Source organism: Oncorhynchus mykiss, chromosome 2 (assembly GCF_057628025.1).
Source record: "Oncorhynchus mykiss isolate SJ-2025 chromosome 2, ASM5762802v1, whole genome shotgun sequence".
In the NCBI taxonomy this organism is placed as follows: Eukaryota; Metazoa; Chordata; class Actinopteri; order Salmoniformes; family Salmonidae; genus Oncorhynchus; species Oncorhynchus mykiss.
The window spans coordinates 78,256,165-78,272,395 of NC_143023.1; the positions used below are offsets into that span (position 1 = coordinate 78,256,165).

At 44.6% G+C, this 16,231-nt stretch overlaps 1 protein-coding gene across 2 annotated transcripts; it reads left to right on the plus strand.

The window, feature by feature from the left end:
- Window positions 1-1,593: 1,593 nt before the first annotated feature.
- On the plus strand, window positions 1,594-7,611 carry LOC110496927 (leucine-rich repeat neuronal protein 2). 2 transcript variants are annotated; one of them, XM_021572938.3, is made up of 2 exons: window positions 1,594-2,329; window positions 3,637-7,611. In XM_021572938.3, the coding sequence occupies exon 2, from the start codon at window positions 3,875-3,877 to the stop codon at window positions 5,822-5,824; it is 1,950 nt and encodes a 649-aa protein (XP_021428613.2). In that variant the 5' UTR covers window positions 1,594-2,329; window positions 3,637-3,874; the 3' UTR covers window positions 5,825-7,611. The 2 variants fall into 2 exon arrangements, with proteins under 2 accessions (XP_021428613.2, XP_021428617.2); XM_021572942.3 differs by having other exon boundaries at window positions 2,012-2,353.
- Window positions 7,612-16,231: the final 8,620 nt, after the last annotated feature.

Below are 16,231 nucleotides of genomic sequence, written 5' to 3' on the forward strand. Positions count from 1 at the left end.
CGCAAGGCACTGTAAGTAACCCGATTGTAACGTTTCTGAGGTGGGCTTGCTGTCAACAGTCTGAGGGTTTAAAGTTTAAGGTTTCAGATTAAAAGGTTAAAGAGAAAAGTCTTAAAATCTACCATTGCAATGTTATGGACATTAAAACCTTACTGGATTTAATGCTGTGCCAAATAGCGTCAACAGCCATAATCTACAAGGCCAAAGAGAACTCAATGTAACTTGATGCGTTTGATTTACTCCTCTGAACTCAACAATCCGTTACAAAACTCACACATGCAAATGCACACACAAAAGCTTCCAACTCATCTACCAATGCAGGCAGCCTAGCAACCTGTTGCTATAAGATACTGCTGGGCCTGTCGCCATGGCAGCAGATTCTCATTCTCTCTGCAGCGTTACAACACACACACCGCACCATTTAGCTGTGCTGTGGGGAGCGTTTCATAAGTCCTTGAGCCTTCCCCGGTCCAGCGAACACCTGTTGTGTACAGAATTCAAATGAGAGAGACACACACACACACACACACACACACACAGAGACAGACACACAGAAATAGAGAGGCAGAGAAAGTGAGAGAGAGAGACAGAGATATACATAGAGAGAGAGAGAGCTAGAGAGACAGAGAAACACAGAGGGAGTGAGACACCGAGAGAGAGCTAGAGAGACAGAGAAACACAGAGAGAGAGAGAGAGAGAGAGGCAGACACACACACAGACACACACACAGAGAGACACACAGATTGACACACACCTTTCGGTTACTGGCCCAACGCTCTAACCACTAGAGGGAAGGATAAGATAATTAAAAAATATGAAGGAGAGCAGATGTGAAGAGAGGAGAGACATGAAGAAAGGAAAGACGCAGGAGAAAAATATGAGAGAACAGGAAGCAGTGCTTGTTTTCTCTCTCAAATGTTTTCTCTCTCAATGTTGCTATGACGACCTCTCCTCTAGATTCCTTTTCATTGTGCTACCTCTCATCCCTCATTCTCACTGCCTTCCAGCCTGCTGGGCGCGTGCATGAGTGTGTGTCTCTGTGACATGCTTTTCTGAAACTTAGTTGCTCAGCTCCCATAACCCCCTCACTTTGCCTAACAGGAATGGTTACACTTCTCCTCAGAGTGCTTCCATCCTTCCGTCCATCCAATCTTCTCTCTCTCTTTCTCTCTCTCTGCTGTCCATATTATGTGTTATGTGATTAGGTAAGACTAGGTCAACTTAAACATTTAACACTAATCATGACATTCCATCCTGACTTGGATTAGGGTTAGATGGGTTAGGATTTAGGTTAGATGATTAAAATAAATATATATTTATATATCTTTATTTGTATTTATAGATTTGCAGCTCTACAATAGACACACACACCTACCGTACATAGTTCAACAAGGTTTTGCTGCTCAAACTCAGAGCCGTGTTGAACCAGGTAGGCAGGTGACTTGTTAGGGTTTGTTGGGAGAGAATGGAAACTTTTGTGCAATCCTTTTGTCTTTTCTTCTCAATTGTCAGCAGTGGCACAGGAATGGCTGAGGGCATAAACACAGTGACACAAACACACAGTCATTTTCTTTTATACACATGCAGAAGGGAGAGGGAGATGTGGAACGGTTGGAGAGAAAGGGGAGATGGAATCCACCGCTTTACACACACACACACACACACACACACGCACACGCACACGCACGCACCCGCACAGTGCATTAAAGTTTATACAATAGCTACCAGGATTCTTCCTCTGCACAGAAGAGATGCTGATGTCTCTGAAAGCTTTTTTGGTTTTAATAGTTCATTCTCTATGTAGCCAGCAGTATGCTCCACTAGACAGCTTTTAAAAAGCAAACCAGTGAGACAAATGGAAACTCAGAGGTATTAAATTATTTTTTTATTTGGAGAGAGGGGTGGAGTAGAGAGGGACAGAAACTCAGATTAAATCATCTTTGGCTTTCCTGCTCAAGACAACTGGCTACTGAGAGAAAGAGAGAGAGAGAGAGAGGGGGGGGGGGGGCTCACACATACTGACTGAGATACAGTGGGGTTGGGGAGAGTGCAGATTCATCCGGTAGAGATCTCCCCTCAGCCTCAGAGAGAAAAGGAGGAATATTTTAAAAAGAGAGAAATACAGAATGGGAAACACATATGTTTTAAGGGGAGAGAGAGGAAGGATTATTTATTGTGGCGCAAGCTATTGACAAAGCGAGACAAAGACAAGCTGACTGAACATTCCTGGAGAAAAACAACTCTGACAAGATTGTGGGATAGGAAAAGAGGGACAGAAGGAAAGAGGACGGATCGAGAGAATCATGCAGTCAACCGTACTCATTCGATGGTAAGGATTATTGTTCATTCGATGGTAAGGATTATTGTTCATTCGATGGTAAAGATTTTTTTTTGTGAGATGCAAATGTGTGTGTTTGTGTTCGCTTGGACATATGTCTGGGTTAGACACAGATATACTGGCACTGAGGTAAACACATGGACACACACGCACACACGCACACACAAACACACGCGCACACACACACACAGAATCAGAGCAGTAGAAGGAGAAGAGTGCCATCTGTGATGTGCCACAGTGGTGTCATCTCATTTGTGCTAACTGCTCAGACTCTGTCGTGTGTGTGTGTGTGTCTGTGTGTGTGTGTGTGTGTGTGCCCGCATGTTTGTGTGTATTGAAGCGATCGAGGCATCAGCATCCAGCACCCTCTCTCTAACCCTCCCTCTCTTTTATCCCTGTCATTCCATTTTCTTTGCTCTCACTCTCTCCCATACCTCCATTTCCCTGTCTGTCAGTACAGATAGCTTGGTTCCACTGCAGATTACTCCTTCATCCCTCCTACTGCAGTCTCAGCTACAGCCAGACAACCTCCTCTAGTCTTCTCCTTTCCTCCTCTCCCACCTTTCCTCCTCTTCCTCCTTTCCTCCTCTCCCACCAGCAGGTAGGCTATTGGTTAGAGTGTTGGATCAGTAATCAAAAGGTTGTTGAATTGAATCCCCGAGCTGACAAAGTAAAAATGTGTCGTTCTGCCCCTGAACAAGGCAGTTAACCCACTGTTCCCTGGGCGCCGAAGATGTGGATGTCAATTAAGGCAGCCCCTCACACCTCTCTGATTCAGAGGGGTTGGGTTAAATGCAGAAGACACATTTCAGTTGAATACATTCATTTGGACAACTGACTAGGCATCCTCATCTCCTCTATCTCCTTTTGATATATTCCTCTTCCTCTCATTTCCTTGACACATGGTCTAGTAGTCTCTCTACCCATTTCTTTCCATTGTGTGAGTGTGTGTGTTTTATTTCAGACTTCCTCTGTTATCTTAACTGGTAAACACTGCCACCAGGTGGTGACTGGTCGTCATCAGTGCACACTTCGCACACACAAATATTTTCATTCATTCAAAATGTAATTAAAGTAAATAAGAAAAGAGAGACAAAAATCAAATCAAATGTAATCCATTGCATATGAAAAGAGACTGGAAATCAAATCAAATGGAATGGTTGAGAGTTGAAAGAACAAGAGGTACTCTCTCAACCTGTCCTCTGGCTATCTAAATGTGTTACAAAACCTGTCCTTAACACATTATCTTCCCTGTCTCTCTCCACCGCTCTCACTCACTCCTTCTCTCTCTCTGCCAGGTCTCCTTCGTGTGTACAGAGCCATGCCCAGTACACCTGTCGTCACAATGTGACAGCGACCGTCTGACCACGGAGACCATCACCTAGACAGTCCACAACACTTTAGATTCCTATGGCACTGTAACCTGGCAACAGCAGATACCTACAGCGCTGTAACTTGGCAACAACACTGAGTTACCTCAATCGAATTGCCACCACTGAATCGACTCCTCTGAATCAACTCCTCTCTGCAGTGAGGATGCTGAGGGTGTCAATGGTCCTACTGCAGAGGCAGCTGGTCCTGTGTGTGTGGGTGTGTGTGTCCAGTGCACTAGTGGTCCATTCCCTGCCATGGAGCGTCTCCTGCCCGGCAGGGTGTGTGTGTCAGATCAAGCCCTGGTTTTCCCCCCAGTCATTCTCCTGCGAGGTTCCAACTGTGGACTGTAACAACCTGTTCCTGACCCAGCTCCCCACCCCTCTCCCCCTAGACACACACACCCTCTGTCTGCAGAGTAACTTGCTGTCTGCCTTGGAGACACCACTGTTACAGACACTCCCCAACCTCACAGAGCTGGATCTGTCTCAGAACCGCTTCAGCAGTGTTAGGACACTAACCTCAACCCAGCCCCAGACTCCCTCCCTGCGCTCCCTACTCTCCTTGCACATGGAGGAGAACCAGCTCCGGTCCCTGCCCCCTGCCGCCTTCTCTTCCCTGCCTGCACTACAGGAGCTCTTCCTCAGCCACAACCAGCTGGCCTCCCTGGCTCCTAGAGCCTTCTCTGGCTTGGGCTCCCTGCTGCGCCTGCACCTCAACAACAACCACCTGACCTCAATTGACCCCCTCTGGTTCACCACCCTGCCCTGCCTCCAGGTGCTGATGCTGGGGGGAAACCCAGTGGAGGTCCTCCCTGAACGGGGCTTCCAGGCCCTGGTGTCTCTACGCAGCCTGGTTCTGGGGGGCATGGGGCTGAAAGGGTTGCCTGAGAGGGCCCTGGAGGGGCTGGACAGCCTGGAGAGCCTGTCCTTCTACGACAACCTCCTCACCACTGTCCCCACACAGGCTCTGAGGAGGCTCCCAGGCCTGAAGTTCCTGGACCTGAATAAGAACCGTCTGAGTCTGGTTCAGACAGGGGACTTCAGGGACCTGGTCCACCTGACAGAGCTGGGTCTGAACAACATGGAGGAGCTGGTGGCCATCGAGAGGGCAGCCATGGAGAACCTGCCTGAGCTCACCAAGCTGGAGATCACCAACAACCCCCGGCTGTCCTACATCCACCCCCAGGCCTTCTTCCAGCTGGGCAGGCTCGAGAGCCTGATGCTGAACTCCAACGCTCTGACTGCTCTGCACCAACACACTGTCCTGTCTCTGCCCAGACTAAGGGAGGTCAGCCTGCACTCCAACCCCCTCCGCTGTGACTGCCTGTTTCGCTGGGTGGCTGAGGAGCACCCTCACACAGATGCTGACGCACACACAGATACACAGATGCCACAGGCTGTGAGGTTTATCCAGCCCCAGGCCACATTGTGTTCTGAGCCTCCAGAGCTGAGGGCTCGCAGGGTGAGGGAGGTGTCAATCACAGAGATGTCAGCCTCCTGCCTCCCCCTCATCCCCCCTGGCATCCTCCCCCCCTACGTGGGGGTGCGAGAGGGGGAGAGGCTGGCCCTGCACTGTCGCGCCCTGGCAGAGCCTCAGCCCACAATCTACTGGGTCACTCCTTCTGGACAGAGACTGGGATCATCCAACAACACCCACAGCCACAAGCCTGCATCCAGACCCTACTCCAAACCTGGATCCAGCCTCAACTCCAAACCTGCATTCAGACCCTTTTCCAAGCCTGCATCCAGACCCTTCTCCAAGCCTGCATCCAGACCCTACTCCAAGCCTATCTCCAGCCTCAACTCCAAGCCTGCATCCAGCCAGACATCCAACTACTCCTCTTACCATTCCCACTTACCCAGCCCAGCATCTGGTAATGCCTCTGTCCTCTTTTCCAGCCTCACCCCTTCCTCTCCCCCCCTCCTCTCCTCCCCTGCCTACCGGCTCCTGCCAGAGGGAACATTGGAGATCGTCATGGTGACATCCCGGGATTCGGGTCTGTACACCTGTGTGGCTGAGAACACACTGGGGGCCGACACTCACAGTGTGACTGTAGGGGTGCAGGGGCCAGGGAAGGGGTTGAGGCAACAGATGTTGGAGGGTAGAGGATAGGGATTAAAGAAGAGGGTTTTGAGGGAAAGGAGGTCACATGAGGGCAAGGGTCAAGACAACAAGCATGAGGAGCAGCACACATATGAGTAAAGCCTAGCTATATAAATAATGAATGATATTATACACATAATAACATACACACATACTTGCAGTACATCGTTTCCAAAGATAACATCGCTTCCAGGGATGATTTATAGGATAGATATGGATACCACTCTTGGCGGGGGTGCGGTTGTAGGTGGTTGTGAAGCCCAATCCAGGAGGCACATGTCCTGCCGCAGTTGGGACATGTTAGGGCTGAATCTGGAGATGCTTGTGGGAGTGGTTGGGAGCATTGGGGCCTGTAAATAGGATATATGACACAGTGGCAGTACATACGACAGTGTTGTACAGTCAGATATGTATATATTTTATATATACAGTAAATTTGGAAAGTATTAAGACCCCTTGACTTTTTTCACATTTTGTTATGTTACAGCCTTGTTCTAAAATTGATGAAACATTTTTTTTCTCTAATCAATCTACACACAATACTCCATAATGGCAAAACAAAAACAGGTTTTTAGAAAGTTTTAAAAATGTATTAAAAAAAACAACTGAAATATGACATTTACATAAGTATTCAGACCCTTTACTCAGTACTTTGTTGAAGCACCTACAGCCTCGAGTCTGTAATCGCTACAAGCTTGGCACACCTGTATTTGGGGAGTTTCTCCCATTCTTCTCTGCAGATTCTCTCAGGCTCTGTCGGGTTGGATGGGGAGAGTTGCTGCTCAGCTATTTTCTCTCCAGAGATATTCGATGGGGTTTCAAGTCCGGGCTCTGGCTGGGCTACTCAAGGACACTCTACTCAAAGAGTTCAATCTTGGTTTCATCAGACCAGAGAATCTTGTTTCTCATGGCCTGAGAGTCCTTTAGGTGCCTTTTGGCAAACTCCAAGCAGGCTGTCATGTTCCTTATACTGAGGAGTGACTTTGGTCTGGCCACCATTAAGGCCTGATTTGTGGAGTGCTGCAGAGATGGTTGTCCTTCTGGAAGTTTATCCCATCTCTGCAGAGGAACTCTGGAGTCTTGGTGGTTCCAAACTTCTTCCCTTTAAGAATGATGGAGGCCGCTGTGTTCTTGGGGACCGTCACGTCAACGCTGCAGAAATGTTTTGGTACCCTTCCGCAGATCTGTGCCTTGACACAATCCTGTCTCAGAGTTCTACGGACAATTCCTTCAACCTCATGGCTTGGTTTTTGCTCTGACGTGCACTGTCAACTGTGGGACCTTATATAGAATATATTATCAAAAGTGTCTGTTTTTGGTTTGTCATTATGGAGTATTATGTATAGACTGATGCGGACATTTTCCACAAAATGTGAAGGGGTCTGAATACTTTCCGAGTGCACTGTATGCATACGCCTACACATTGACATTGTTTGAGTTTGTATAAAGAGGACACTCAAACTGTGGTACTTGCCATAGAGAAAATAAATTGACTATTACAGGAGAGAAGTATTCTTCACTTACACAAGGGGACAGGCCTTTTCCAAACAGTGTCATTTTATTGTAGCCTATCCCTGCCTTCTTTGAGGTTTTGTAAATCTAAGTGGTTAATGTGACCAGCCCTTTCTCACTCCGCCTATTCCATCGGCTTCCTGTCACCTTGCGTTATTCTTCTATCCTACTGCCTTTACATAACATTAACTTGTTTTCCTACCCAGTGTGCCACTTCTCTTTCAAGTAGGATTGAGATGTATTAAATTCTATTTTGAGCTATTATTAAAAAAAAGTTGGACTGATTTATGTTGATGGTTTGTTTTCCTGTCCATATTCACTAATTCCCTTATTGCTGGAGGCAGATGAGAGCAATAGATTATGCACTCTCCAAAATGGTAACTGTTGACTACATTGAATTCACAACTCAATATTTCTAACAACTATGACAACTTAAATTCATATTTTAATCTAGAACTTATATCTTTCTACTGGCCATGGACTGTAACAGGAATAGATCGTTATACTCTACATAATTAGAATGTCATGCAGAAGAGAAAAAGCACACTAAATTAAACAAAGACTCAGAAGATTATTACCTCTCATTGAACTCAGACACAAGTTAACAGAAATGGTGCAAGGAACTGAGCAGTTAGCATCTCAACCGGTGTTAAACTCAGTTTGGCTTCTTTATCTCTGTCTTCCTCACACAGAGGGCCTTTTGCACCTTTTACCAAGAAAATGTCTCCTACTCAAGGCATTGATGAATTCTTTTCAGATTATATTTTGTTTTAGGTTCAGGAAAATGTAGTTTAAAATATTGAACATTTGGACTTGGTGCTAAATGTGCCAGAGTTTGTTATACATTATTACAATTACAGTATAATTAATTAAGTTTATACCACGGCGTTGTTGTATACTCGTTTCTGATTGACTTTAATGGCATTTTAAAACGTGCATTATTTCCCTATAATCAAACGTTATATTTGTACAGTAGAATTCAATGGCTGTAGTTCATTCTTACATGTTCTATGTTTAGCTGCTTTTGAAAGCAAAAGTCGAATTGAAAATATTACTGGCATTGCTGAATTCGACTTTCATAATAGCAAGCTAGTACAAATGGTTTGGTTAGCTAAACTAGCAAGTCTGTTTGTTTGTTTACCAAGGCAACTACTGTCGCTATACACTAAACTTACTAGCTGCTTCAGTGAATCTGGAACATATTTCTACCGGCAAATGAACACATTTCTACTGGTAAATGTGCTAAGTTATAGCCACAGAATAAAAAGGATAATCAATTCGGGGCGCTATGCATTCTCGGGAAAAAAAATGCAATGCAGTGGAAGGTTAGCTCACTCCGCTAGGGAGTTATGGAACACATCTTCCACGACGTTCATTATTTTTCACAGAACAAATAGCCCCTAGTTGATTATCCCTTACATATTCTAGTGTGGCAGAAAATAACAAGTGAATTAAACTAGATGCTCCATCTCATACACTACATGACCAAAAGAATGTGGACACCTGTTCGTGGAACATTTCATTTCAAAATCATGGGCATTAATATGGAGTTGCTCCCCCCCTTGCTGCTATGACAGCCTCTACTCTTCTGGGAAGGCTTTCCACTAAATGTTTGAACATTGCTGCAGGGATTTGCTTCCATTCAGCCACAAGAGCATTAGTGAGGTCGGGCACTGATGTTGGGCGATTAGGCCTGGCTCGCAGTCACTGTTCCAATTCATCCCACAGGTGTTCGATGAGGTTGAGGTCAGGGCTCTGTGCAGGCCAGTCAAGTTCTTCCACACCGATCCTGACAAACCATTTCTGTATGGACCTCGCTTTGTGCATGGTGGCATTGTCATGCTAAAACAGGAAAGGGACTTCCCCTAACTGTTGCCACAAAGTTGGGAGCACAGAATTGTCTAGAATGTATGCTGTAGCGTTAAGATTTCCCTTCACTGGAACTAAGGGGCCTGGCCTGAACCATGAAAAAGAGCCCCAGACCATTATTCTTCATCCACCAAACTTTACAATTGGCACTATGCATTAGGGCAGGTAGTGTTCTCCTGGCATCCACCAAACCTAGATTTGTCCATCGGACTGCCAGATGGTGAAGCGTGATTCATCACTCCAGAGAACGCGTTTCCACTGCTCCAGAGTCAAATGGAGGCAAGCTTTACACCACTCCATCCGATGCTTGGCATTGCACATGTTGATCATTTCATGAAGCTCCCAACAAACAGTTATTGTGCTGATGTTGCTTCCAGAGGCAGTTTGGAACTTGGTAATGAGTGTTGCAACCCAGGACAGACGATTTTTACCCGCTACACCAGGGCTGCCCAACCCTCTTCCTGGAGATCTACCATCCTTGGACTGAAAACCTACAGGACAGTAGAAGCTTCAGCACTCGACTATACGCTTCAGCACTCGACTACACGCTTCAGCACTCGACTACACGCTTCAGCACTCGACTACACGCCTCAGCACTCGACTACACGCTTCAGCACTCGACTACACGCTTCAGCACTCGACTACACGCTTCAACACTCTGCGGCCGTTCTGTAAACTTGTGTGGCCTACCACTTCGTGGCTGAGCCATTGATGCTCCTAGACGTTTCCACTTTACAATAACAGCAATAACAGCAGGGCAGAAATCTTACGAACTCTCTTGTTGGAAAGGTGGAATCATGTGATGGTGCTTTAAAAATCACTGAGATCTTCAATAAGGCCTTTATACTGCCAATGTTTAGCTATGGAGATTGCATGGCTGTGTGCTCCATTGTATAAACTTGTCAGTAATGGGTGTTGCTGAAATAGCTGAATCAACTCATTTGAAGGGGTGCCCACATACTTTTGTATATACAGTGCCTTGCGAAAGTATTCGGCCCCCTTGAACTTTGCAACCTTTTGCCACATTTCAGGCTTCAAACATAAAGATATAAAACTGTAATTTTTTGTGAAGAATCAACAACAAGTGGGACACAATCATGAAGTGGAACGACATTTATTGGATATTTCAAACTTTTTTAACAAATCAAAAACTGAAAAATTGGGCGTGCAAAATTATTCAGCCCCCTTAAGTTAATACTTTGTAGCGCCACCTTTTGCTGCGATTACAGCTGTAAGTCGCTTGGGGTATGTCTCTATCAGTTTTGCACATCGAGAGACTGACATTTTTTCCCATTCCTCCTTGCAAAACAGCTCGAGCTCAGTGAGGTTGGATGGAGAGCATTTGTGAACAGCAGTTTTCAGTTCATTCCACAGATTCTCGATTGGATTCAGGTCTGGACTTTGACTTGGCCATTCTAACACCTGGATATGTTTATTATTGAACCATTCCATTGTAGATTTTGCTTTATGTTTTGGATCATTGTCTTGTTGGAAGACAAATCTCCGTCCCAGTCTCAGGTCTTTTGCAGACTCCATCAGGTTTCTTCCAGAATAGTCCTGTATTTGGCTCCATCCATCTTCCCATCAATTTTAACCATCTTCCCTGTCCCTGCTGAAGAAAATCAGGCCCAAACCATGATGCTGCCACCACCATGTTTGACAGTGGGGATGGTGTGTTCAGCTGTGTTGCTTTTACGCCAAACATAACGTTTTGCATTGTTGCCAAAAAGTTCAAAAAGTTCTCCCAGGTGGCTTGTGGCAAACTTTAAACAACACTTTTTATGGATATCTTTAAGAAATGGCTTTCTTCTTGCCACTCTTCCATAAGGCCAGATTTGTGCAATATACAACTGATTGTTGTCCTATGGACAGAGTCTCCCACCTCAGCTGTAGATCTCTGCAGTTCATCCAGAGTGATCATGGGCCTCTTGGCTGCATCTCTGATCAGTCTTCTCCTTGTATGAGCTGAAAGTTTAGAGGGACGGCCAGGTCTTGGTAGATTTGCAGTGGTCTGATACTCCTTCAATTTCAATATTATCACTTGCACAGTGCTCCTTGGGATGTTTAAAGCTTGGGAAATCTTTTTGTATCCAAATCCGGCTTTAAACTTCTTCACAACAGTATCTCGGACCTGCCTGGTGTGTTCCTTGTTCTTCATGATGCTCTCTGCGCTTTTAACGGACCTCTGAGACTATCACAGTGCAGGTGCATTTATACGGAGACTTGATTACACACAGGTGGATTGTATTTATCATCATTAGTCATTTAGGTCAACATTGGATCATTCAGAGATCCTCGCTGAACTTCTGGAGAGAGTTTGCTGCACTAAAAGTAAAGGGGCTGAATAATTTTGCACGCCCAATTTTTCAGTTTTTGATTTGTTAAAAAAGTTTGATATATCCAATAAATGTCGTTCCACTTCATGATTGTGTCCCACTTGTTGTTGATTCTTCACAAAAAAATACAGTTTTATTTCTTTATGTTTGAAGCCTGAAATGTGGCAAAAGGTCGCAAAGTTCAAGGGGGCCGAATACTTTCGCAAGGCACTGTATACTCCACACACAGAGAGGCATACAAAGCTCTCCCTCACCCTCCAATTTGGCAAATCTGACCATAATTCTATCCTCCTGATTCCAGTTTACAAGCAAAAATTAAAGCAGGAAGCAACAGTGACTAGATCAATAAAAAAAAGTGGTCAGAGGAAGCAGATGAAAAGCTACAGGACTGTTTTGCTAGCACAGAGTGGAATATGTTCCGGGATTCCTCCAATGGCATTGAGGAGTACACCACATCAGTCATTGGCTTCATCATCGATGACGTCGTCCCCACAGTGACAGTACGTACATACCCCAACTAGAAGCCATGGATTACAGGCAGCATCCTCACTGAGCTAAAGGCTAGAGCTGTCTCTTTCAAGGAGCGGGACTCTAACCCGGAAGCTGATAAGAAGTCCCACAATGTCCCCCGACGAACCATCAAACAGGCAAAGCGTCAATACAGGACTAAGATCGGATCGTACTACACCGGCTCTGACGCTCTTCGGCTGTGGCCATTACAGACTACAAAGGGAAGCAGAGCCGAGAGCTGCCCAGTGACATGAACCTACCAGACGAGCTAAACTACTTCTATGCTCGCTTCGAGGCAAATAACACTGAATCATGCAAGAGAGCATCAGCTGTTCCGGAAGACTTTGTGATCACGCTCTCCGCAGCCGACGTGAGAAAGACCTTTAAACAGGTTACCATTCATAAGGCCACAGGGCCAGATGGATTACCAGGACGTATACTGCGAGCATGCGCTGACCAACTGGCAAGTGTCTTCACTGACATTTCCAACCTCTCTCTGTCCGAGTCTGTAATACCAACATGTTTTAAGCAGACCACCATAGTTCCTGTGCCCAAGAACACTAAGGTAACCTGCCTAAATGACTATCGACCCGCAGCACTGATGTCTGTAGCCATGAAATACGTTGAAAGGCTGGTCATGGCTCACATCAACACCATTATCCCAGAAACCCTAGACCCACCATAATTTGCATACCGTCCCAACAGAACCACAGATGATTCGATCTCTTTTGCACTCCACACTGCCCTTTCCCACCAAAAGGAAAAAGGAACACCTATGTGAGAACGCTATTCATTGACTACAGCTCAGCATTCAACACCATTGTGCCCTCAAAGCTCATCAATAAGCTAAGGACCCGGTGACTAAACACCTCCCTCTGCAACTGGATCCTGGACTTCCTGACGGGCTGCCCCCGGGTTGTAAAGGTAGGTAACAACACATCCACCATGCTAATCCTCAACACAGGGGCCCCTCAGGTGTGTGTGTGCTCAGTACCCTCCTGTACAACCTGTTTACTCATGCCTGCATGGCCAGGCACGACTCCAACACCATCATTAAATTTGCCGATGACACAACAGTTGTAGGCCTGATCACCGACAACGATGAGACAGCCTATAGGGAGGATGTCAGAGACCAGGCCGTGTGGTGCCAGGACAACAACCTCTCCCTCAACGTGATCAAGACAAAGGAGATGATTGTGGACTACAGGAAAAGGAGGACCGAGCACGTCCATTCTCATCGACAGGGCTGCAGTGGAGCAGGTTGAGAGTTTCAAATTCCTTGGTGTCCACATCACCAACAAACTAACATGGTCCAATCACACCAAGACAGCCGTGAAGAGGGCACGACAAAACCTATTCCCCCTCAGGAGACTGAAAATATTTGGCATGGGTCCTCAGATCCTCAAAAGGTTCTACAGCTGCACCATCGAGAGCATCCTTACTGGTTGCATCACTGCCTGGTATGGCAACTGCACGGCTTCCGACCGCAAGGCACTACAGAAGGTAGTGAGTACAGCCCAGTACATCTCTGGGGCCAAGTTTCCTGCTATCCAGGACCTCTATACCAGGCAGTGTCAGAGGAAGGCCCTAAAAGTTGTCAAAGACTCCTGACACCCTAGTCATAGACTATTGTCTCTGCTACCGTATGGCAAGCGGTACCGGAGCACCAAGTCTAGGTCCAAGAGGCTTCTGAACAGCTTCTACCCCCAAACCATAAGACTCCTGAACATCTAGTCAAATGGTTACCCAGACTATTTGCAATGCCCCCATTTTAATTACTTTTATCTCTTATTCTTATCCATATTTTATTCAAACTGCATTGTTGGTTATGGGCTCGTAAGTAAGCATTTCACTGTAAGGTTATATTCGGCGCATGTGACAAATAAAATGTGATTTGATAATAGCGTAGCTGGGTGATTCTGCAACTGTGTGAACTTCTATGTCCTCAGGGTCAAATATGTTATGTTCACAGTACAATCACCCAAGATTTTATAACACCTCTCTATCAAGTATTTTAGCTACTTTTCAGATGGATTTTATACCTCCATTTCACTGTTTTGCCCTTGTGCCTGACCCAGACTTTTGAGGTTCTACTATGTTTTTCTATGAGAAAACATTCATAATTACACATTGTGATGTTATCTTCTAGAGAAATAGTCAATTAAATAAAATCCATATCAATATTTATTGTGAGTATGCCCTTTATATTGTTATTTACACAAAACATACCCGTCCTTTGGTATTGGTGTCATTTCCACCACTGAGGACAAATTCCTCATTAATAGGAGTTTTGTCAAGAGAATGTTAATTTAGTTACCATGGAAACTTATTGTGCCACTGAAGCACATGGCTGAAGCAGACAGTTGTTACTGTTAAGTGATGTCCAGAAATTGAAGAAAAATCGAGGTAAATATTTCTTGTGTAGAGAATATATTTATTATCAGTAATTTCCAAACAGTCTATAATTAATTTAATTTGTGGTAGAATTTAGATTTTTAAAATATATTTGATGTACTTAGTGTAAACTATATGCTAGCTGTAATACTAGCCAAAGCATGCTAAGAAGTCTGTCATTTTTCTCCATAAACAATAGAAGTGTTATTTCCATCACGGTCACTGTGGTGGAAATAACAGAACATGGTGGAAATGACAAAAATCCATTATGTTATTACTTTTTACATTAATTTTTTTTTTTTTTAAACTTTAGGCTTATTTAATCATGTTTAGATTAATTTAATCTAGAAAATGTTCCAAGGTGTGCACAATTAGAAAATGTAAGTAGTATTTTTCTTTGTTTTTAGAAGATGACACATAAAACAGCGCAGAGGTCACAGATCCTATACGATACCAGGAACATCTGCAAAAAGTTCAGGGAGAGATACTGGGAGAAGGGACAAGTAAAATCTCTCTGAGTTTACAAAGCGAGAACAAATAAGCAAGAGATGGTAATGGAAATGCAACCAATGGAATAGAAGACAAACTTTAAAGAGAACAGTTGCAATGGAGACCTACCTATCAGGCAACACAACACCTTAGTCACCAGAGGACTTGCAGCCAGAACATGAGGCCATCATACCTGCCCCTGATGCATATCCTGTTACCCCTTCCTCATCATCTGCAACAGGAATGAGAAGTCGAATACTTGTTGGAAGGAAAAAGGTTGGAAGAGGTCACTTAAAAACAGGGATCTTTGCATGACAAATGTCAAACTTGATAAAGCTTAACGGAAAACTGAGAAATACAAAAAAAGGTATGACCAACAGATGAAGAATATGGAGAGACAATATTCCCCAAAGACAAATACATAACAGAAAATGAAGGGAACTCCTAAGAACTTGAGAAGGATTTGGTGGTTTGAGTGGAAAAACGAAGCTGAAGAGAGAGAGAAGGGAAAACGAAGAGGGAAACGTGATGAAGTTCACTGTACATTTTGACGGTGAAAAGGTGTGTGGCACACTGCATATTCTACTGGAGGACTTCTCCAAAGGATTGAAAGAGAAGTTAGGGAAACACGTGTACAACATTCGACACCAATATTCCAAACTGAGAGAATTAAAAGAGAATCTGCAGAAAGAGGAGATCATCGTGCATATTGACTTTGCAGAGAACTCGGGTGCAACTTCGCTGGGGATGTCTCCCCCACATTCTGAAATTGCATTTTTGTTCCCCTCCAGTTTTATCATTGGAATGTGCTACAAAATAGGGCAACGGTGTGCTTTAGGACCATGAAAACGCCTCCGAGTGTTCGGATAGGCTGTTTGGAGTGTTTATCTGACTGAATAAAACAAATTATAATAAAGTTGCACTTTGGTGATTCTCACAAGCAGGTGACCCTCTACACCTGTTTTGGGTATACCACAAATGACGCCGTTTCACTTCCCTCTCTGAGCTCTTCTATGTGGATGATCCCTCTGCAGTCTGGGCGGATGACACCTCTCTCAAAAACCTTAGTCTACCGTGAGCTCTGCCCATCGGCTACTTTCGGAATTTTACTTTGTCTTTAATTAATGAAATGTTTAACAATGGTTGTTGTTCAAAATGTTTGCAATAAAATATTGTTTTCATACGCTTTTTTATACATAAATGTAATTTCCACCACACCTTGACATTTCCACCACACCCATATTTTTTAGTATCATTTACATTGATTTATTTTAGATTGGGAAATCATATTGTTGTTATCATAATC

Excerpts from the sequence above, each read along its gene's own strand:
- LOC110496927 (XM_021572938.3), top strand. The coding sequence starts at position 3,875 with ATGCTGAGGGTGTCAATGGTCCTACTGCAGAGGCAGCTGGTCCTGTGT.